Source organism: Vombatus ursinus, unplaced genomic scaffold (genome assembly GCF_900497805.2).
Source record: "Vombatus ursinus unplaced genomic scaffold, bare-nosed wombat genome assembly UNPS02014802.1, whole genome shotgun sequence".
Classification (NCBI taxonomy): Eukaryota; Metazoa; Chordata; class Mammalia; order Diprotodontia; family Vombatidae; genus Vombatus; species Vombatus ursinus.
Window position 1 is genome coordinate 25,236,636 of NW_020954580.1, and position 23,265 is coordinate 25,259,900.

General features: G+C 37.7%; 1 protein-coding gene across 1 annotated transcript in view; it reads left to right on the forward strand.

Annotated features, from left to right (window-relative positions):
• ORC2 (origin recognition complex subunit 2) overlaps positions 1-23,265 on the forward strand; it is a 54,235-nt gene that overhangs the window by 12,459 nt on the left and 18,511 nt on the right. The window contains exons 7-10 of the mRNA XM_027873891.1: positions 12,370-12,427; positions 15,958-16,151; positions 17,700-17,798; positions 21,348-21,457. Coding sequence (XP_027729692.1) covers positions 12,370-12,427; positions 15,958-16,151; positions 17,700-17,798; positions 21,348-21,457 — 461 coding nt within the window. The remainder of the gene's footprint in view (positions 1-12,369; positions 12,428-15,957; positions 16,152-17,699; positions 17,799-21,347; positions 21,458-23,265) is intronic.

Here is a 23,265-nt window from a genome sequence, read left to right on the forward strand (position 1 = left end):
TCTACAAAGAGTGATAGCTTTGTTTCTTCTTTGCCTATTCTATTACCTTCAATTTCTTTTTCTTCTCTTACTGCTAAAGTTAACGTTTTCAGTACCATATTGAACAACAATGATGATAATAGGTATTGTTGTTTCACCCCTGATCTTATTGGAAATGCTTCTAGCTTATTCCCATTACATATGATGCTTGCTGAAGGTTTTAGGTAGATGCTGCTTATTTTAAGGAAGACTCCATTTATTCCTATGCTCTCTTAATGTTTTTAATAGGAATGGGTGTTGTATTTTCTCAAAAGCTTTTTCTGCATCTATTGAGTGGTTTTGTTAGTTTTGTTGTTGATATGATCAATTATGCTGATAGTTTTCCTAATATTGAACCAGCCCTGCATTCCTGGTATTGTGATAAGTTGCTATAATCTATTTGTTCATATTTTATTTAAAATTTTTGCATCTATGTTCATTAGGGAAATTGGTCTATAGTTTTCTTTCTCTATTTTTACTCTTCCTGGTTTAGGTATCATCACCATATTTGTATCATAAAAAGAATTTGGTAAGACTCTTTCCTTGCCTATTTTCCCAAATAGTCTATATAGTATTGGAATTAATTGTTCTTGAAATGTTTGATAGAATTCGCTTGTAAATCTATCTATCCCTGGAGATTTTTTCCTTGGAAGTTCATCAATGGCATGTTCAATTTCTTTTCCTGAGATGGGGTGATTTAAGTATTTTACTTCTGTTAATCTGGGCAATTTATGTTTTTGTGAATATTCGTCCATTTCACTAAGATTGTCAAATTTATTGGCATACAGTTGGGCAAAATAGTTCCTAATTATTGTTTTAATTTCCTCTTCATTGGTGATGGATGCACCCTTTTCATTTTTTTTCTTTTTTTTTCTTTTCTTTTTTAAGGCAATTGGCCTTAAGTGACTTGCCCAGGGTCACACAGCTAGTAAGTGTCAAGTGTTTGGTGTGAGGCCAGATTTGAACTGAGGTCCTCCTCACTTCAGGGCCAGTGCTCTATTCACTGCACCACCTAGCTGCCCCACCCTTTTCATTTTTGATACTAGTAATTTGGTTTTCTTTTTTCTTTTTTTAATTAAATTAACTAAAGTTTTATCTATTTTATTGTTTTTTTTTCTTCATAAAACCAGCTCTTAGTTTTATTTATTAGTTCTATAGTTTTCTTAATTTCAATTTTATTAATCTCTCCTTTGGTTTTCAATATTTCTAATTTGGTATTTAATTGAGAATTTTTAATTTGTTCTTTTTCTAGTTTTTTTAGTTGCATGCCCAATTCTTTGATCTCTTCTTTATCTATTTTATTCATGTAAGCATTTAGAGGTATAAAACTTTCCCTGAGAATTGCTTTGGCTGCTTTCCATAAGTTTTGATGTGTTATCTCATTATTGTCATTCTCTTGAATGAAATTATTGATTGTTCTATGATTTGTTGTTTGACCCATTCATTCTTTAGGATTAGATTATTTAGTTTCCAATTATTTTTTAGTCTATCTTTCCATGGCCCTTTATTACATATAATTTTTATTGCATCATGTTCTGAAAAGGATGCATTTAATATTTCTGCCTTTCTGCGTTGAATTGTGAGGTTTTTATGCCCTCATACATGGTCAGTTTTTGTGTATGTGCCATATACTGCTGAGAAAAAAGTATATTCCTTTCTCTCCTCATTCAGTTTTCTCCTGAGGTCTACCATATCTAACTTCCCTAAAATTCTATTCACCTCTTTAACTCCTTTCTTATTTATTTTGTGGTTAGATTTATCTAGTTTAGAGAGGGGGAGGTTGAGGTCCCCCACTAGTATAGTTTTGCTGTCTATTTCTTCCTGTAACTCCCTGAACTTCTCCTCTAAGAATTTGGATGCTATACTACTTGGTGCATGTATGTTTAGTAATGATATTACTTCATCGCCTATGGTGCCTCTTAGCAGGATGTAGTTTCCTTCTTTATCTCTTTGGATAAGATCTATTTTTGCTTTTGCTTTGTCTGAGATCAGGATTACTACCCCTCCTTTTTTACTTCAGCTGAAGCATAATATATTCTGTTACAGCCGTTTACCTTTACTCTTTGTCCCTCTGCTTCAAATGTGTTTCTTGTAAACAACATATTGTAGGATTGTGGTTTTTAATCCATTCTGCTATCCACGTCAGATTTATGAGAGAGTTTATCCCATTCATATTCACAGTTATGATTACTGTCTGTGTCTTTCTCTCCATCTTATTTCCCCCTGGGTATGCTTTTTTTTCTCCTTTCTCTCTTTCCCTCCTCACTAGTGTTTTGCCTTTGACCACTGCCTCTCTCAGTCCCACCTCCCTTCTATTAGCCCTCTCCCTTTTTTTTCCCTTTACTCTTACTTCTTCCCTCCCTTCTATCCCCCCTCCCTTTTCTTTCCCCTTTCCCCTCCTACTGCCTATAGGGCAAGTTAGATTTCTCTACCTGATTATGTTATTCCCTCCTTGGGCCAAATCTGATGAGAGTAAGGTTCAAACAGTGCTCATCTGCCTCCCTTCTTTCCCTCTATTGTAATAGGTTTTTGTGCCTTTTCCTGTAACTTCCTGTAATTTGCCCTTGTCTGCCTCCTCCTTTCTTTTTCTTCCAGTACAGTCCCTTAATTAGATCCAATTAATCCAGTTACTTAGATCCATTTAACTCATTTAATTAGATTTTTTAAAATTATTACATCAAAGTCAACTTATACCCACCCCCTCTATGTATATTCCTTTAAAATGGTGTAATAACAATACAGTTCTCAAGAATTACAAGTGTCATCTTCCCTGATAGGGATGTAAACAGTTTGCCCTTATTAATAACATGTTGTTGTTGTTGTTGTTTTTCTGTCCTGTTTACCTTTTTATGTCTCTTTTGAGTCTTGTATTTGAAGATCAAATTTTCTGTTGAGTCTGGACTTTTTATCAGGAAGGTATGGAAGTCCCCTATTTTGCTGAATGTCCATCTCCTCCCCTGAAAGATTATGCTGATTTTCTCAGGGTAGTTGATCCTTGGTTGTAATCTAAGCTCCTTTGCCTTATGGAATATCGTATTCCATTCTCTACCATCTTTTAATGTACAAGCTGCAAGGTCCTGTGTAATCCTAATTGTGGTTCCATGATATTTAAATTGTTTCTTTCCGGCTGCTTGTAGTTCTCTTTGACCTGGTAATTTTGGAATTTCGCTACTATATTCCTTGGCGTTTTCAATTTGAGATCTCTTTCAGGAAGTGATCAGTGGATTCTTTCCATGGTTATTTTACTTTCTGGTTCCAGGACCTCAGGGCAGTTTTTCTTGATGAGGCTGTCCAGGTTCTTTTTTTCATTGTGATTTTCAGGTAGACCAGTAATTTCTAAATTGTCTATCCTGGATCTATTTTCTGGGTCAGTTGTTTTTCTAATAAAGTATTTTATGTTTTCATCTATTTTTTTTCATTCTTTTTTTTCTGTTTGACTGATTCTTGCTCTCTCATAGAGTTACTAGCTTCCACTTGCCCAATTCTAATTTTTAACAAATTGTTTTCTTCTATTAGATTTTGTACCTCCTTTTCCATTTGGCCCATTTTTTATCTATTTTTTTTTTTTTTTTTTTTTGGCTAGGCTAAATGAGGTTAAGTGACTTGCCTAGCGTCACACAGCTAGTAAGTGTTATGTGTCTGAGGCCAGATTTGAACTCAAGTCCTCCTGAATCCAGGACTGGTGCTCTATCCACTGCACTACCTAGCTGCCCCTCTTTTTATTTTTGAAGGAGTTCTTCTGGGGCAGCTCTAGGAGAGGATTGGGTAGTGTGGTTCCTGGAGATTTCCTGCTCACCCAGGCTTTTGGTTTTCTTTGGTTCCTTGCAGATGTATGTTTTGCTGCTGCAGGATGTTTCTCCCCCTGGGGCTTTCCCTCTTGGAGTTGTGCTTCCCAGGGTTTTGCTGAGGCACTGGGACACTTGGCTACCTGAGAACACCATGGCATGTCGTGGTTTTCTGAGCTGGTTTCCACTGGTTCCCCTGTCTGTACTGAGACACTCGGGGGTCCTGGTGTTTGTGCTTGCTTGCTCCACCACCTGGGGTTCAGGATCTCCCCCTGGTATGCTGAGGTGGGGCTTTCTGCTAAGGTGCTGGGACATCAGCTGTTCTGTACTGCTCCCCCTCCCTCAGGGCAAGAGGGCCCTTTCCTGTTAATCCCTCAATCTTCCTGGGCTACCAGATTGCTGCACCCCTTTTTTCTGCTGGTCTAGCTGTTCCAGGGTTTTTACTGGGGCAATATTTTCTGGGCTTTTAGAGGTTAATAAGAGAGGGTAAAAGCAACTTATTTCTTACTCCACCATCTTGCCTCCCAGAAGCAGAACTGATAATTTCTTCAAAGATGATGTCTAGGCTCTTTTTTTGATCATGGCTTTCAAGTAGTCCAAAAATTCTTAAATTATCTTTCCTGGATCTGTTTTCCGGGTCACTTGTTTTTCCATTTAGATAGTTCACATTTTCTTATATTTTTTCGTTCTTTTGATTTTGATTGTTTCTTGATGCCTCATGGAATCATTAGCTTCTGCTTGGCCAATTCTAATTTTTAAGGTATGATTTTTTTTTCAGTGAGTTTTTGTCCCTCCTTTTCCATTTGGCCCATTCTGCTTTTTTTTTTTTTTTTTTTGGTGAGGGCAGTTTGGGTTAAGTGACTTGCCTAGGGTCACACAGCTAGTGAGTGTTATGTGCCTCAGGCCAGATTTGAACTTAGGTACTCCTGACTCCAGGGTTGGTGCTTTACCCACTGTGCCACCTAGCTGTTCCCCCCCCCCCCCGCCCAATTCTGTTTTCTAAGGAGTTCCTAAGTGAATTTTTGTACCTCTTTTTCCATTTGGCCAGTTCTGCTTTTTAAGGAGTTCTTCTTGTCAGTGGATTTTTGTGCCTGTTTTGTTATTTGGCCACTTCTCTTTTTTAACGTGTCATTTTCTTCAGTATTTTTTGGTGCCTGTTACCAAGCTCTTGACTCTTTTTTTTGTTATTTTCTTTCATCACTCTCATTTCCTTCCCCAGTTTTTCCTCTATTTCCCTTGTTTGATTTTTAAAATTATTTTTTAGCTCTTCATGGCCTGAGAAGAATTCACATTTTTCTTTGAGGCTTTGCATGTAGCCACTTTGGTTTTGTTGTCTTCTTCTGAGTTTTTGTTTTCAACTTTCCTTTCACCATGGTAACTTTATATGGTCAGGTTCCTTTTTTTTTTGCTCATTTTCCTAGACTATTTCTTGACTTTTAACTGTTTATAATAGTCAGCCTATCAGTGTTAGGATTTTAAAAATAACATCTAGTCCTGAAGATTGATTTTAACTGTATGTTAAAGGTAGGCTTTGCTCCTGGGGGGAGGGGCCATTGTTTCAAGCCTCAAGTTTTTCATACTGCAGTTTTTAGAGCTAGGTCTGGAGATCTATAAGTTTTCAATTCTTCCAAGGTAGTATGATCTAAGGAGAGGGGTGATCACTGCTTTCCTGGCCTTGCTCTGGTCTGTGAGCAACCACAAGCACTCTTTTTGGCAATTGTGACCAGGGTCCCCACTTCTGCTGTTGCTCTTCTTAGGGAATCGTGTATGGACAAGGCAGTAGAGTCCTGCTCTCAGTGCCTGCATAGGGTCTCCTTTAATCTCCTTCTGACCAGCTGTCCAACCCTTTTATCTGTGGTCTGATAACTCAAAGCTGCCCTACCTCTGCAAATCAGTTACCCCCAAAGTTTGCTGCTGGGTTGCTGGGCTGAGCTCTCACCCCAGTGAAACAAATCTTTCCTGCTAAATTTGTAAGCTGTCTTGGACTGGAAAATCATTTCACCCTGTCCTTTGGTTGGTTCTGCTGCTCCTCAGTTTACTTTGAGACGTTATTTTAAAATTGTTTGGAGGGAATTTGGTTCAGGCAAGTTTCTGCCTTTATTCTACATCTTGGCTCCTACATAGCAAAAATTATGAAGCACTTTTGGGTAGTTGGAGGAAAACAATTGGGGAGATCTGGAAACAAGTTTCTTCTAGAAAGAAGTAATTGAGCAATTCATTGAAGGAAGCTAGGGATTCTCTGAGGTAGATATGAGGAGGCAGAGTGTTCTGAACACAATGGAAGGCTTGTAAAAAGGTCTAGTCTTGAAGATTGATGCCTGCTTAGAAAATTACCTGTGCTTACATAAAGAATAATTCAGGAGGAGTATTGGATGATAGTGATGAGGTGCTTGTACTCGGACCCCACTTCCAAGACCGTATTTCTCCCTAGCCTCAAAACACTGTCTCTGACAGTTTACCTGCAACCCAAGGACCCTATCTCTGGCAACAAGTCATGAGTGGGCTCAGTGAGGCAAACTATCTCTCCCTGTTACAAGAACAAGCTGACCTCTCTAGAATTTCCCTTCTGTGCACAGAATGAATGTAGCTAGTATCAGCAGAACTATCAAATACTGATGCCCCCAGTTACTGTAGACAGTCCAGAGGTCAAGCTGTAGACGTCAAGTCCCAAAACTATCTTGTTACAGACGTAACAGAACAAAACTATTAGGAACCTCCCCCCCCCATTTCTAGTAGTGAATGTGACCAAGGTTGTATGTTATCACTTAATCAGCATACTTGGCACATAATCCACTACTTTTCTTGTATATGCTTTAGCATCATTCCTGTTAGGTTGTAAGTTCTCTAAGGAACTCTGCCCACCATAGCAGTTTCCTTGAGAATCCTTGTCCACTGTATAATATAATGATAAATCTTTGCCACCTTGACTTAAGGAATGCTTGAGTCTGTTAATTCATTCCAGACAACCGTGTCCTGTACTCTGGTCTTTGAGGGGTCTAAATTTCTCAGACCACAACAGTAGTTATATGAATCTTATTAATTTGGGAAATGATCTATATTCATTCAGTAAGAATAGTCCTTGTATTGTTAATTTTATGAATATTTAACTGATTACAATAGAACCAACAACAGTTCCACAGGGCTCATGTTGAAAAATGAGAGGATAGGTGGATAGAGAGGAGGTGATGGGCTCAGAGTGTAATTTAAAGCATTTTGTTTTTACTTTGTTAATTTGTTTTTCTTTTACTATACATATTTGTAATGGGTTTTGTTTTTCTTGCTTTCTCATTGGGTGGGAGGGAGAGAATTCACAAGTGAAAATAAAACAAAATTGAATTTAAAATAAAGTTAAACCTGTTGGAAATTGCTAAATTGTTTACCAGAAAAATTTTTTTAATATACGTATTTAAAGATACTCCTTTTACAATACTTAATAAAGTTAGTGTGCTGGTCTTTTTGAGGTCAGTGTGATTAGATCATGACCACGTGTGAAGGGAAGTACTGAAGAGTGAATGTGATTTAATCCATATGTGACTTAATCCTAGGGCTATGACTGAGGCACAGAGAGTAAATGACTTAGATTTGGAGCTGAAAGGAAACTCAGATCATCTATTTTGAGCCCTTTACTTTACACTTGAGGAAGCAGAGGCAGAGATGGGAAATGGCCATTACCCAGCTGGTAGTTGGTAGGCCTTGATTCAAGCCTCGTTCCCTTTACTCTAGATAGATTCAGTTCTCTTTCCACTGTGCCAGGACCTGCAGCGTAGAAGGTCAGAGGGAGGAGTTGAACTACTGTCTTCCCGATTCCAAGTCTAGCACTCTGTCCACTCATTACATGATGTTGCTTGTTTGCCTTCTAAAAAATACATTTTAAAGTAGATGCTGATTTTGGATTTTTCCCAGTTTTCTAACTTATTCGCGCAAAAGGTAGAGACTACTTCCAAAAAAAATATTCAGTAGTAATTACTTGGATCTTGCTAATTGCCCTTTTTAAATGTTGGGAAGACAGAATTCTGTTTTCACCCAACAGGCACTGCCCCAAGGTTGTTAATCTTTGTTTTGAGGATAAAATGAGATAGTTATAAAATACTTTTGTAAACCTTAAAGCATTGTTTAAACACTAGCTGTAATTGTTCTTATCTCTTTGGTGGTATTATACTAGGGATCCAGCTTTGGTATTGTTCAGATATTAGAACCCAGAATTTCTTTAAGTATAAGCTAATTCCAGTTCTTTCCATTAATGTTTTGTAAACTTTTTTGTTGTATCCAGCGCCTCCCCCCTAAAGCCTTATAAGATGACTACAGAGACAATAGAGATATTCTAATGGAGTAATTATGTATATACATATTTTCCCCTTTCATCCACCATTTTGAGGTTGTTGGGTAAAATTATTTGGTTTTTCCTGATGTGGCCATATTATTCTTCATCAGAACATTCTTTAAAGAGGTAATACAGTTTATATGATCATAGAGAAATAGTGGTGGTTTAAGGTGTTGAGTAAGAGTTTCACAAGTTTTAAAACCATCCCTGTCATTGGCCATAGCTTATTTTTTAAAATTAAATTTTGTATTATTTTCTTCTACTTTGCATGTTTCTCCCTTCCCCCTGCTGTTGCCCAGATTTTTTTAGCAAGAAAAACAAACCTCTGTTACAAACATACATAGTCAAGCAAAACAAAATTTCTTGTTGACTTTATCTAAGGAAAAAAATACGTCTAAGACTGTTCTCTGAGTCCATTACCTCTCTGTCTGGAGGTGGACAGGTTGTTTGATGTTGGAGTTCTTAGGAATTGTGGTTGGTCATTGTGTTCATCAGAGATCCCAAGTTTTCTTTCTTTCTTAATTTTTTTTTTTCAAATTTTGTTTTAATCAGCCAAGATCTTCCCTTTCACCTTTCTACCCCAATACCCCATTCATGTTAACCTTTTTTATGTTTCTTTTCACTCCTGTGTTTATACTTTAAAGTTTCTTTGTATCTCTTACTTTTCATCAGGAACGTGTGGAAGTCCTCTATTTCATTAAAGGTCCCTTTTTCCTCCTCTAGGATTATACTGTTTTGCTGGGTGAATTATTGCCTGTAAAGCCCATATCTTTTGTGTTCTGGACTATCATATTCCAAGTTCTCCATTCGTTTTTAGTGTATCATTTAGTGAATCATTGTATATGATTCTTTATAGCTGCTTCCAGTATTTTTCCTTTGATTGGGAAGCTCTGGATTTTGGTTATGACGTTCCTGGGAGTTCAGGAGATGAACAGTGGATTCTTTCTGTTTCCACTTTGCCCTCTGGTTTTAAGAGACCTGTACAGTTTTCTTTAAGATTTTTTGAAATGGGATTTCTAGTCTCTCTTTTTGGTCATGGTGTTTAGATAGTCTAATGATTCTTAAATTTTTTCTCCTTGATCTGTTTTCTAGGTCAGTTGTTTATGCTATTGGATAGCTTTTGTTTTCTTCTATTTTTTTTCAGCCTTTTGACTTTGTTTTAATATTTTTTGTTGCCTCAAATCATTGACTTCTATTTGAATTTGTTGCTTGGGCAAGTTTTTGTACCTCTTGTGCCAAGCTGTTAATTAGTTCCCTTTCCAATTCTGTCTTTCATAGATCTCATTTCTTTTCCAAATTTTCCTTCAAGAACTCTCATTTCATTTGGAAATATTAAAAAAAAGTAACTCTTGCTTCATCTCTTTTAGGAATTTTAGTTTAGTTTGTGCATAAGCTGTGCTTTTCTGAAGCATTGCTTGTGGATGTTTTAGAGTCATTCTCTTCTGCATTTGTGTCTTGAGAGTCCCTGTTACCGTAACAACTCATAGTAGTATTCTTTTTTTGTTTGCCTGTTCTCCCAGACTATTTTGGTCTTGATTTGGGACTAGGCTCTGTGCACTTCTGGAGGGAAAGCAGATCTGAGATGGTCCTTTTACTGCTTTCTTGGGATGGGTCTGAGCAAGAATAGACTCCTGACGGACTCCATCCCTGTCAGCCAAATGGAAAACTCTGTTAGTTCAGAGGGGTAGGATTGTAACGTTCTCTTTGTTCTGGGATTCTGGCTCTGGTTTATTACTCTGCAGGCTTGTCTAGATGTTGGAAGTAAGACCCAACTTGGAACATGAAGTCTGGGCCATGCCACTGATGCCACTTCTGTTGGCTCTTGAACGTCTTCCTTTCTCGTTACACAGCCTGGGGCTTTCTTATCTGGGAAAGCTGCTCCCCTGTGCAAGGCGTCTTCTCCGTGTGCACCGGATCTATGATCTAGGACTGGATAGTGAATGATAAAGCAGCCAGTTGACACCTCTCCCTGTTGCAGAGCTCTGGTGTGGGTCTGGGTATTCCCCAGTGTGGGCCTGGGATCTCTCCTGGGTGACTGAGTGTTTAGTGTACAGTGTTCTCCTGATCAGGCTAGTATCCACTGAACTTCCTGTCTGTCTCTCTATGCCAAGTTGGGCAAATGACTTGTGACTTTTTCTGGATTTGCCTGTCAGTATTCAATTTGGTACATTTTCTAGATGTCTAGAATAGCTTATAGAGAGGAGCACCTAGCAGTGCTTCTTCTCACTCTGCTTATCTTGGCTTCACCTGGCCATAGCTTATTGATGGAGTGATTGGAGATATTGTGGCTGAAATTTTGGCAAAAGAAAATGTAATTAGATATGGACAGACTTTTTTTTTTAGTATTCAAATGAAAGTTTTCATTAAGAAAAGGTAGTTAGAAATATAAAAGCATTAAGAGTGAAAAAGCTACATGGCTAAAATAACTGCAAGGTAGGTAGAGCATGGAATAATAAAATTCCAATGCTGTAAAATAATTTAGAATAAAGGATATTAAAGCTATCAATAGAATTAACATGATTAAGTATTTGAAAATCATTATTTTAAGGCTCTCTGATTTTTGTAGATGTGGAAAATTCTTAGATCATGGCTTTCTGTGACTTCGTAGATACGTCTTAGTAATCTGAAATAGAAAGGTTAATAAGTTTTAGAGTAGAGATTTGAATCCAGGTCTTCCTGAGAGTACTTTCTGTACCATGCTATCTCAAACTTTAAAGTACTAGAAAAGAATCACAAACTACTGAGAACATTTGCTTTAGTTTTGCTTATGATTACTAAGAATTTTAAAACAGGAATAGGAAAATAAAATCCCAATTTAAATTAGTTATTAATTAGTTAACGTAGGGTCAGTCAGAAGCCCTGGATCAAATCTGGGAACTGCAAGAGTTAATGCAAACTGCCAGTATCATTGAGTACTAGTAAAACTGATTTGGATTTCTTGGAGAGAGTGGTTGGGTCTTTAAGAAGTACACCTTTTTTTTTTTAATTAATTTACTTTGATTTATCAACCATCACTTCCAAAAGCTTTTGAGTTTTAAATTTTTCGCCCCCTCCTTCCCTCCCTCCTTTCCCAAGTCAGCGTGCAATCTGATATAGGCTCGCTCTCTCTCTCTCTCTGTATATATATAATATATGTATATATATAATATATATACACACACACACATTCCTGTTAAAAATATTTTCACATTAGTGATGTTGTAAATAAGAATTAGAACCAATAGGAGGAACCACCAGAAAGAGGAAACAAAACACAACAGAAGAAAAAAAATAGTATGCTTTGATCTTGATTCAGACTCCATAGTTCGTTCTTTGGTTGTGGATAGCATTTTCCATCATGAGACTTTTGAAGATGTCTTAGATCTTTGAATTGCTGAGAAGGGTTAAGTCTATCAATATTAGTCATTGCACAACGTGGCTGTTACTGTGTACAACGTTCTCCTGTTCTGCTCACTTCACTCAGCATCAGACCATACAAGTCTTTCCAGGTTTTTTTCAAATCTGCCTGTTCATCTTTTCTTATAGCACAATACTAAGAAGTACAGCTTTTAAAGGTATTTGGTCAAAGGTTTATACCACAGGCTTGTGCCAATGTGAAAAATTTTTGGACAGGGGTCAGCTAGGTGGCGCAGTGGATAGAGCTCTGGAAGACCCGAGTTCAAATCCAGCCTCAGACACTTGACAGTTACTAGCTGTGTGATCCTGGGCAAGTCACTTAACCCCAATTGCCTCACACATACCAAAAAAAAAAAAGAAAGAAAGAAAGCAAAGGAAATTTTTTGGACAGAGTTAGCAAGCTTCCTTTGTAGCTCCCCTTTTCTCCAGCCCTCAAGTGGGCTTACAGTTCATCTTACTAAAACATAATTTTCTAATACTCTTTGCTTTAGTATCTAAGCATTACTGTAATCTATCCCAGTTGGAACCTTAAGGGTATTGTTTTGCTTTTCCATTTTCTCTCTTCCATTCCCTTCTCTCTTCCCTGTTATATTTAGTGTCATCTTCAGTCAGTCTCATCCAATTTTCTGGGATTCTGTATTCTTAAAGAAGTTATGATTCTTTTCCTTTCTGGGGCCACATGTACTATTTCCTTACTGTAAAAGGCTACATAAATGTGAGCGGTTTTTACTATTCTGCCTTTTTATTCAGGGAGACAATTTTCTCTCTTAATAGTTTTAACTATTAAGATTTTGCTTGTTTATGGACTATGTGACAAATATCCTTTTTTTAATTATCCTAATATTATAGAGTGATGAGAAGAACGAATTTCTATCAACACCTTACAGATTAAGGAAAAGACTGACAGGTATGTACTTTGTATAAGTTTGTATACTTTGTATAACTGTATAAGAATACAGTTAACCTTGATAGGTTACAGCTCAAGTACCATTTCCTCTAGAAATGTTGCATCACCTACCTTCTTTTCTTTTATTCCTGTTGTGTATTGTTTCTTCTTTACTCTTTCCCCACCCCATTTTTCAGCTTCCTTTTCATGTGTTTTCTTCCCCCATTAGATTATAAGCTCTTTGAGAAAAAGACTGACTGTCTTTCTTTTCTTTTTCTTGTCTAACCCCAAATGCTTAGCACAATGCCTGGCACATAGTAGCTGCTTAATAAATGTTTATTGACTGACTGTATCCCTTATTTTGTCCTTATCATATGCTACCTTGTATTATCATTTATCTTTTTGTTTATTTGTTTCTTATCTCCCTGAATAGAAGGCAAGCTTCTTGAGAATAGGAATCATGTTATACAATTTTTGTATCCTCAGAATATAGCATGGTGACCTCAGTATAGCATAGTTCCTTGAACATAAACATTGATGAGTTTGTTAATGATGATCCAGTAAATTATAGTGGCTTTTTAGTCTGTTCATTTTGACAACAATGCCATTGTTTTATATAGATGATGTATCACTAAGTTGTTTATTAAACACTTGTGTGTTGCACTGAATACTGTTTTTTGGTCAATGAACACTTATTGAGAGTTTACTATGTGTCAGGCACAGTGTTAAGTGTGGGGATACAAAGAAAGGCAAAAGATAGTTCTTGCCCTTGAGGAAGTCACACAGGGGACACAACACACGGAGGTAAAAAGAGGAGAGGAAGGATTAGGGGCAAGAAGAGCACCCTGTGTGGCCAGGCAGGAAAGGAAGAGATGGGTGGCCTGGGCACCTTCCTCAGATGAAGGAGTTGGAAGGTGCTCTCTGCCCCCTTCCCTCCCCTCTTCAAATCATAGGGGCTCCAAGGGCAGGAGTTCCTATTTAGATCTGTGTTACAGGGGTGATATGACTGCTGGATGATGAGGTTCCTGGGGTGTGCTAAAGTACAGAGGGAGTATGGCCAGGTGGGAAATGAAACAAAGTGAATGGACATCATTTCTGCCCTCTGGAAAGCATTTTATCAATCAGTCAATCAGTACACATTAATTAAGTGCCTACTATATGTGCTGAGCTCTGGAATACAAAAAAAAAGAAAAAGAACAATCCTTGCCTTCAAGGAGCTTACCCTCTAATGGGGGAGACAACGTACAAACAAATATATACAAAGTAAGCAATATTGTGCAGGATAAATAGGAAATAATCAACAGAGTTGGAAAGCAATGGAATTAAGGGGGGGGTAGGGAAGGCTTGCTGGAGAAGATGGGATTTTAGTTGGAACTTACTAGAAGCCAAGGAGATCAGTAGTTGGAATGGAGGAGGGAGAGTGTTTTAGGCATGGGAGACAGCCAGAGAAAATACTCAGAGCTGAGAGATGCAGGGGGCCAGGATTGAAAAGTACATGTCTTGAGAGTAAGATGTAAGAATACTGGAAAGGTAGGATGGGACCTGTTATGAAAGTCTTTGAATGCCAAACAGAACATTTTGTATTTGTTCCTGGAGGTAATAGAGAATCACCAGAGTTTATTAAGTAGAGGGGTGACATGATCTGAGCTGCACTTTCAGAAAGTCACATTAGTGGCTGAATGGATTGGGGATTGCAGTGGGGACAGACTTGAGGCAGGCAGACCCACCAGTAGCTGTTGTGATAATTAGTAAATGAGGTGATGAAGGCCTGCACCAGTTGGTTGGCAGTGTTGAGACAGAAGGGGGCATATTTGACAGGTGTTGCGGAAGTGAAATTGATAGGCTGTGGCAACAGCTTGCTTGTGAGAGGGAGAAGAGCAGAATGGCTCCTAGGTCAGGACCCTGAGACACTGGAAGAATGGTGTTGCCCATAATAATTGGTAAGGTAAGAGTTAGGGGGGTTTTAGAGGGAAAGATAATGAAAGCTGTTTTGGGCAGTAATAAGTTTAAGATGAATTTCATATCTGAAATGATTTTTCTGAAACTATGAACATTATATGACTAAAAACTGTGAATAGTAGAATATTTGGGACCTTTACCTCCTGCTAGACCTTAGATTTCAAGGTTTTGTGCTATAGCAGTCTTTTTTTGAGCTGTGGAATTTAATAGGATTATCAATACTATCCTTTTAAATACCATATAAAGTTAGTCCTGAATGTTTCGATATTCTTATCCTATACAAAAATTTAGATGTATTATTTTTATTTCTGGCCAAAATATTCTACATCTCTTTCCCTCTGTCTTAAACTTAGGGGAAAGGGAATGCAGAGTTCCATCCTCTTCACCTTGAAGTATGTCTTGCTCTTTTTTCCTCTCATATAATAAAGATGGGCCATGTTTTGAAGGATATCTATTGAGCACGACATATTAATTGGGGGATAATACTTTTTTAAAAATGAAAGCTTGTCTCCTGCCTTCTACTGGATAGTCATATATATTTCTAAGGAATCACCACAAATTTATATTTTTTAGAAGTTTATTGAGTACTTGACTTTAAACCATAGAAAAACCAAAGATACATTTGTAACTATTTATTGTTTTTGCTATTTTTAAAATTTTTTTACATTTGCAACTATTTACACTCAAATTTTATTACACCAGTGAAATAACTGGTCCTTGATTTTTAGCTGTTGCTACTTAAAATTTGTTTTTTTTTTCTTTCTTTTTTTTTTTTTAAAGGCGATCAGGGTAAGTGATTTGCCCAAGGTCACACAGCTAGTAAATGTCTGAGGCCAGATTTAAAGTCAGGTTCTCCTGATTCTAAAGCCAGTGCTGTATCCATTAAAATTCATTTTAACATACAATATATCCTTAACAAGCTTTTTTGTATATGTGTCTGTTTATTTGTTTACTCTTCTCCATAATTGATGTATTCGATCAACAAGCATTTATTAAGTACCTGCTCTGAGCCACACATTTTACTAGGATCTGGACATACAAAGGAAAGAAAATGAAACAATCCTGTCCTCGAGCTCATAAAACTCCATGTGGGGAGACAACATAAATATGTACAAAATAAACAGGAAGTAATGTGGAGAGTGCCCGGGAAGGCATTAACAATTGGGAGGGCCTGGAGGAGTCAAGGGAGGCTTCATGTAGAATATAGTCTCTGAGCTGAGCTCTCAAAGAAATTAGGGATTCTAAGAGATGCATTGCAGGCCTGGTTAGTTTGTCTCGACCAGAGAGTGTGAAGAGAAGTAGTGTAAAATAAGATTGGAAAGATCTGTTGGAGCCAGGTTATGAAGGGCTTTAAATGCCAAAATGAGGGGTTTGTACCTCATGTTTATTAGAAGCAATGGGGAGCCATGGGAGTTTATTGAGCAGGGGAGTGAAATGTTTAGTCTTGTGCTTTTGAAAAATGAGTAAACATCGATTAAGGGCCTGCTATATGTCAGGCACTGTGTTCAGTGCTGGGACTACAAGTACAAACATGAAACAACCCTTTTCTACTGGTATTGTCACAAATCATACATTGCTGTTTTTGGTCCTAGTTTCTACTTTGCCCTCTGACACTGAAAGTGAATATTCTGATTCAAACTCAGAAGATGATAATGGGGTGAAACGGGAAGAGGAAGAGAAGATAAGTGAAGTCTTAATGGATCAAAAGAGAATTGCTAAGCACAGATCAGTTTCATCATCTTCTTGCAAAAAAGTATCAGCTAAAAAAATGAAGAAAGATACAACAGTAAGTGGGGAAACTATTCTGCTTTAAGTAGAGATTTATTTTTAATGTTCTCATTATTTTTATTCTCATATTTTTATATTCTCGAAGACTAAATAAATCCAAAGAACAGTATAGATTTTAAGAGGAGTACTCTTTCTGGGTGGTTTCTTCTATACTCCTCTTTAACAGTTAGATACTTTATATTTCAGTAGTTTTACAGTTGGAAGTATGCATAAAAAATACATATAGATATCCGTTTAATTAGTTTCAGGTTTTTTTCATAATGTGTTACTAACTATTGGAATTTTGTTGTTGTTTAGTCATGTCCAACTCTTTGTGACTCCATTTGGGGTTTCCTTAGAGATACTAGAGTGGTTTGCCATTTCCTTTTCCAGCTCATTTTATAGATGAGGAAACTGAGGCAAACAGGGTTAAGTGACTTGCCCAGAGTCATACAGCTAGTAAGTGTCTGAGGACAGATTGGAACTCAGGAAAATAAATCTTCCTGACTTCAGGCCTGGCATTCTATCCACTGTACCATCAAGCTGCCCTCCAGAAACTTAACCAAAATATAAATCAATTGCTGTATTGAGAAGACTAAAAAATCCTAGCAATAACATCATATATGCTCAGAAAGCTATAAAGCTATACATATCTTTTGTAATATTGCTGTTAGGTCTGTAATCCAAAGAAATTAAAGAAAAAGAAAAGGACCCATATGTACAAACATTTATAGCAGCTCTTTTTGTGTTGGCAAAAATTGGAAACTGAGGGAATACCCAAAAATTATAGAACATCTTAACAAGTGATGGCATATAACTGTGATGGAATATTACTTTGCTATAAGTAATGATGAAGGAAATGATTTTAGAGAAACATGGGAAGACATGTGTGAACTGATGCAAAGTGAAGTGAGCAGAACCAGAATAATGTATACAGTAAATGCAATATTGTAAAGATAATCAATTGTGAAAGACTTAGTGACTGATCAAACGATAACCCGCCACAGTTCCAAAGGAGTTTTGATGAAACCAGAACCAGGAGAACATTGCACACCGTAACAGTCACACTATGTGATGCGATGACTCACTTTGATAGACTTAGCTCTTCTCAGCAATGCAAGGATCTAAGACAACTCCAAAAGGCTCACGATGGAAAATGCTATCCATATCTAGAGAAAGAACTATGGAGTCTCTGAATGCAGATGGAAGCATACTATTTGCTCTCCTTTTCTTTTGTTATTGTGTTTTGTCTCTTCTTTCTCATGGTTCCTCCTGTTAGTTCTAATTCTTCTTTACATCATGACTAATGTGAAAATATGTTTAATATGAACGTATACGTAGAGCCTATTTCAGATTACATGCTGTCTTGGGGAGAGGAGGGGGGGAATTTAAAACTCAAAATCTTATGGAAGTGAATGTTGAAAACTGAAAATAAATGAATTAATTATTTTAAAAAAATTCTTGGATAAGAAATATAATTTTGTATGTTTTCAATTTCCTGTTAACATTTTGAATGATGTAGATTAGCCTAAACCCACTGTAAACTGACCTTTCTTTGTTTTTTCAGACTGACTTAGTAGAAGAGTATTTTGAAGCCCACAGCAGTTCAAAAGTTTTAACCTCAGATAGAACGCTGCAGAAACTAAAGAGGACTAAACTGGATCAGGTATGTTGCCAGGACCATTCAGTTTAACATTTTCAAAATGGATCTTCATATGGAAACAGCAAGTCATGAAGGGTGAACACATATAAACAGAATTACATATAATCAAATTAAACCTAGATAACTTAACATGATACATATTTATTGATACTCATATTCTTTATGGTGGTGGGTGGTAATTAGGCATAAGTAGTAAGAAGTTTGCAAAAATGACTGTAATTAGTTTTACTATTTTTAAATAGAACAGATTTTAAGAGTTTCTTCCTGCCTTTATTTCCACAGTATCTGTACTCAGCATCGGTGTCTTTGTTTTCCTTTATATCTTGTACATTTTAGTCCCTATTATTCAGCCATACCCATTGATTTTCATAATGTTTAAAAGTCTTTTCCTAGTTTTTATACTCTATCTGAGGAACCATAGGCCACTGTCCTTACGTCTTCCTACCACATACATAGTTTCTGAAGTTCCCTTGGTATTTCCACTCTTTTTCCTCCACTGTCCCACCTCTCTTAAAAGATGGATTTGAGGTTCTTGAGTTTTGCATTCAGCTGCTCCCTGACTGTCTTGGATATGGGAAGGAGAAACACTGATAATCAGTCATTAAATAAACATTTATCTCCCTGCTGGGGAGACAAAGATAAAAATGACCTGGTCTGTGCCGTCCCTTTTGAATGATAACCTTCCAACAAACTACCTGCCACAAATGATCTAAATCTGGTAAAACTTCAGGGTTTTACTTAGGAGTCCACATAATATGATTTTAGGAACAAAGGAGGGCCTCCCATCATTCCAGAATTTTTTCCCCATTTGTTTTAAAATGTCTGAAATTTCTTTAGATGGATTTATTCCATTCAAATCTTTTTTATTCCTTGGTTAGAAATAAGAGGTTTGTAATGCAAATGACTTGGAGACACTTATTGAATGGAATTCACTCATACTAAAACATAATCAATAAATGAACTGAAAGTAACCTTTGTCAGAGGCTTTCCTGTTGTGGGAAACCTTTTTCAACAGAAAGACTGTGTGGTAGGTATTCTTCCTGGTGTGCCATGGCGTCAAGAACACACAAGAAATGTCACTTAATCTTTTGGAGCTTTAGTTTCCTAATCACTCAAATATGAGTGGGTTGGACTAAATGTTATCTAAGATCCTTCTCAGCTCAAAAAATAAGGCAGAGGAGAAACAGAAAGACTGAGGCTAGGAAAGAAAACATTTTATTTACTTAACTGTTTTACCTGGGATTGATCTTGTTAGCCTTAAGTTATATGGTATCTAGTGTACAAGAAGGTATTTTTTTTAGACATGGCCTCACAAATGCAGCCTAGTGATGGTCTTGGATGCAAAAAAAAAATCTTCACTAATAAAGAAGACCTTTTAGAGGTATCAGAGTATACTTGAAGAGATGGTAGTGACATTCATCAGTCAATCAATCAGTAATTATTTATTTAACACTTACTACATGCTAGGCACTGTGATGAGCACTAGGAATATAAAAAGGGGCAAAAGATAGGTCCTTCCCTCAAGGAGCTTATTGTGTAAGGGGAGACAACACACAACAAATGTATGAAAAGCAAGCTATATACAGAATAAATAGGAAACAGTTAATAGAGGGAAGGAATTAGAATTAATAGGGCTTGGGGAAGACTTCCTGGAAAGATGGGGATTTTAGTTGGGTCTTAAAGAAAGCTAGGGAAGCGTAGATAGAGTTGAGGAAGGAAAGCATTCTAGGGATGGGGGAGAGCCAAGAAAATGCCCAGAACTGAGAGATGTCTGGTTTGTGAAATGGCTGGAAGGCTAGTGTTAATGGATCTAAGAGTATGTATTAGGGAGTAAGATATAAGAAGACTGGGAAGGTAGGAGGAGATAGGTTATGATGTGCTTTGAATGACAGACAGAGCGTTTTGTATTTGATCTCAGAGGCAAGAGGGAACCACTAGAATTTATTGAATAGAGGTGACATAATTGGATCTGTTCAGGGCTTCTTAATCTGTGGGTCGTCGTCCCCTATAGGGTGATGACCCACAGTTTAAGAAGTGCTGAATGGGTCGACAGTGGAAAAAGTTTTAAGAAACCCTGCTTTAGATCACTTTGGTGGCTGACTTGTTTGGAGTGAGAAGAAACTTGAGGCAGGCAGACCCACCAGCAGGATATTGCAGTAATCCAAGTGTAAGGTGATAAGGTCAGAGGAGAGAAGAGGGAGTATTGGAAGGATGTTGCAAAGGTAAAATTGACAGGCCTTGGCAATAGCTTGGATGTGGAGGGGGAGAGAGAGAGAGTGACTCCTAGGTTGTGAGCCTGAGCAACTGGGAGGGTAGTGTTGCCCTCTACAGTAATAGGGAAGGTGGGAGGGGGAAAGATAGTGAGTTACATTCTCTCTCTCTCTCCCTTTTTTTTTTTTTTGAGTGAGTTACATTCTCAACATGATGAGTTTGGTGCCAGGGGTGGGAAAGCTGCTGCCTCAAGGCCACATGTAGCCCTCTAGGTTCTCAAGTGCAACCCTTTGACTGAATCCAAACTTCACAGAACAAATCCCCTTAATAAAAGGATTTGTTCTGTAAAACTTGGACTCAGTCAAAAGGCCATCCCCAAGGACCTAGAACTCCACATGTGGCCTTGGGGCCACAGGTTCCCCCTTCCTGATTTAGGATATCTACTGGACATCCAGTTCAAGATATCTAAAAGGCAGTTGGAGATTTGAGATTGGAGGTTAGCAGAGAGATTGGGACAGGATAATGGTGGTTGGAGGTTTCATAATTTTTTGCCAAGATTCTCATGGGCAAGATTTGGCTATGGCATGGCTAGCTTCACCTGCTTTTAATCATAGAATTATAGCTGGAAGAGACCTTAGACACTATCTAGTCCAACTCCCTCATTTTACATGTGGGGAAATTGAGGCCCAAGGAGGATAAGTGACTTGCCTGAGGTCACACAGGTCATGCCTGTCAGGCACAATTTGATCTCCCCTTTTAGTCAGTGCTCTTTCCAGTGTACCACACTATCAGAACAGTAGAGTTTCTTCAGGGTAGGGAGGTAGGATGGGTTTCTTACCCTAGACCTCCCCTTACAATAATTTCTTCCCCCACTCCCTTATGGGAAGTTTGTTTAGAAATGATAGGACTGAAGTATTTCTTTGAATTACTTATTAGACTGTTGACTTAAGTTTTTACACATTTTTTCCAAATCATCTAGGTTTTTAATGGTCTTTCTCAAAGTTAGGGTTTGTGGCCCCAGGGCAAGCATTTTTATCACTTGTTTATGGTAATGAGCTTTTACTGTAACTCAGACAGATACTCCTTGCAATATTGTCTCTTTGTGGCGAATTTGTACATAGACAACTGTGAAATGTTTAAAATGTTTAAGAAAAGAAATTATTTTAAGGGATCCGCAAGCAATTCAGAGGCAAGATTTTCCTTATCATTAGCATGCTAATTGCAAAATTGTCTTGTTGTGAAACCAGCTCACTTGAGAATGTTTTAAGTATGGAAATCTCTTATCTTTGTTTCACTTGATATATGTGAATCCAGGGTCAATTTTCTTTTATTACGTTTCAGCAAACTTTGCACAACCTGTTGAGCAAGTCTTCTCCTTCCTTTTCTGCTGAGTTAAAACAATTAAATGAACAGCATGAACAGCTATTTCACAAATGGATGTTACAATTACAGTAAGTATGATGCCTTAAAATGCTTATGGGAATAATTGAATTTGTGCTTGTACAGTGTTTTTTACTTTAGAGCAATTTTATGCATTATTTTATTTTATGTGTTGTAAATAACCACAAAATGTATACAAAACCGCTCTTGTCCCTGTTTAATAAGTTGAAACACTGAAGCACCTGAGGGGCAGAGCAGTGCAGTGGAGAAAGCATTGGCAGTCAGAAGACCCCAATTCAAATCTCACTTCTGGCACTTTTTACCGTGGGCAAGTCATTTTATTTCCCTGGGCTTTAGTTTCCTCATCTGTACAGTGAAAGTGTTGGACTAGGTAATTTCTCATATCCTTGATATCTCTATATCTGTGATCTGGTGAAGTGATACAAATTGCCCAATGTCACATGGGAATGTATATAATGATGTAGGTAGTGTGCAAATGTTATTATGGTTAAATCTTGGGTCTTCACTAGCAATGAGATAGTTTTCCTACCTTCTCACCCCCTCTAAAACTTTTCTTGTTTTGGGCGTTGATATTGATTCAGTTCTGGTTCTGTGAATGTGAAACTGACCATCCTTTAAAGCTCTCTGAAACCTACCTCTCGGCTCTCAGTGTGGCCTATCAAAATCTGTACTGTCTCCCCCGCAGCTCAACTATTTAAGCATCAGTTCCTCTCAACCACTGTTTAGGGTCTGTGGAAATCTATGCTTTCCCTAGAAAATAGTGAATATTTTCTTTCTTATCTACTCCCCTGGGAATTTTTGCCTTATACCACCTCATCCCACTCTGAATTTCTTCAGTCTTTGACCCTTTTGAAAGCTGTTTACCTTCTTGCCTTTTCTGGTTCTATTCTGTCAGCTCCCAGAAACGGGTTCTACTGGGGCATCTTTTGACTGATTTAATCCTTGAATGGCCATATTTTTTTTTTTAACCTATTGCTGCGGACCACATGACCTATACAGAGCCTCTTGAGTGTGGACTTCCATGGTTATCCCCCATCCCAGTACAAGTTTCACCCTGCTTTATTGAGCCTACCCCAACTTCTTACTTTTGGCTTAACTAAAGTGTTAGACAAATATTAGGGCCAATAAACTCTGGGCACCTCTAGTGCTCTACTAGGAATCCAGTCATTTTGCTATCACAAACCGTTCTTAGCATGCTTTCCTTCGTTTTTCCTCCTCTTCTTGTTCCCTTGCCCCATCTCCTGATAGGTGATTCCTCCAAACTTATATGTTATTATGATTACAAATTAGAATGTTGGTCATATTACTATGTTAGCATGTGTTCACTTTCCATTAATTGGTCAGGACTATTTCCCCATAGTGCCCTCTCCTAACATGGCTCTCAGAAATAGATACAATTTAGTGCTCTTAATGTTCTTCTCAGACATGCCATTGTTTTAGAGTCATCCACAACTTATTTGTCCTTCTGTCTATTGCTTTTCATATCTTTTAAATCTGAGGTTTTGTTTATAAGCTCTCTGTCTAACCACACTAGTGTCATAAGACTCTTCATCGATTTCTTTATTGTCAGAATCAGTTTCAGCTTTGATCTTAGCCCTTGGACTAGCTTTGTGGGCATTGTCGAGGCCAAGAATTCTCAGTACTGGAAAAGAAAAGACCAGACTGTTAGTAGTTCAGGCATTCAACATCTTCCTAGAAGGATAAAGCCCTGATCAGAAGCCGTCTTAAGAGGAGCTTTTTTTGCTATGCTGGGCCCTTCATGAGTGGAGACAGCTAATGGAACAGTGTTATCACTCTTTGCTAGTGAGGGCTTTAATGCCTTTGGGTTTAGAAAATGGAAAAACCACAGAAAGTAGGA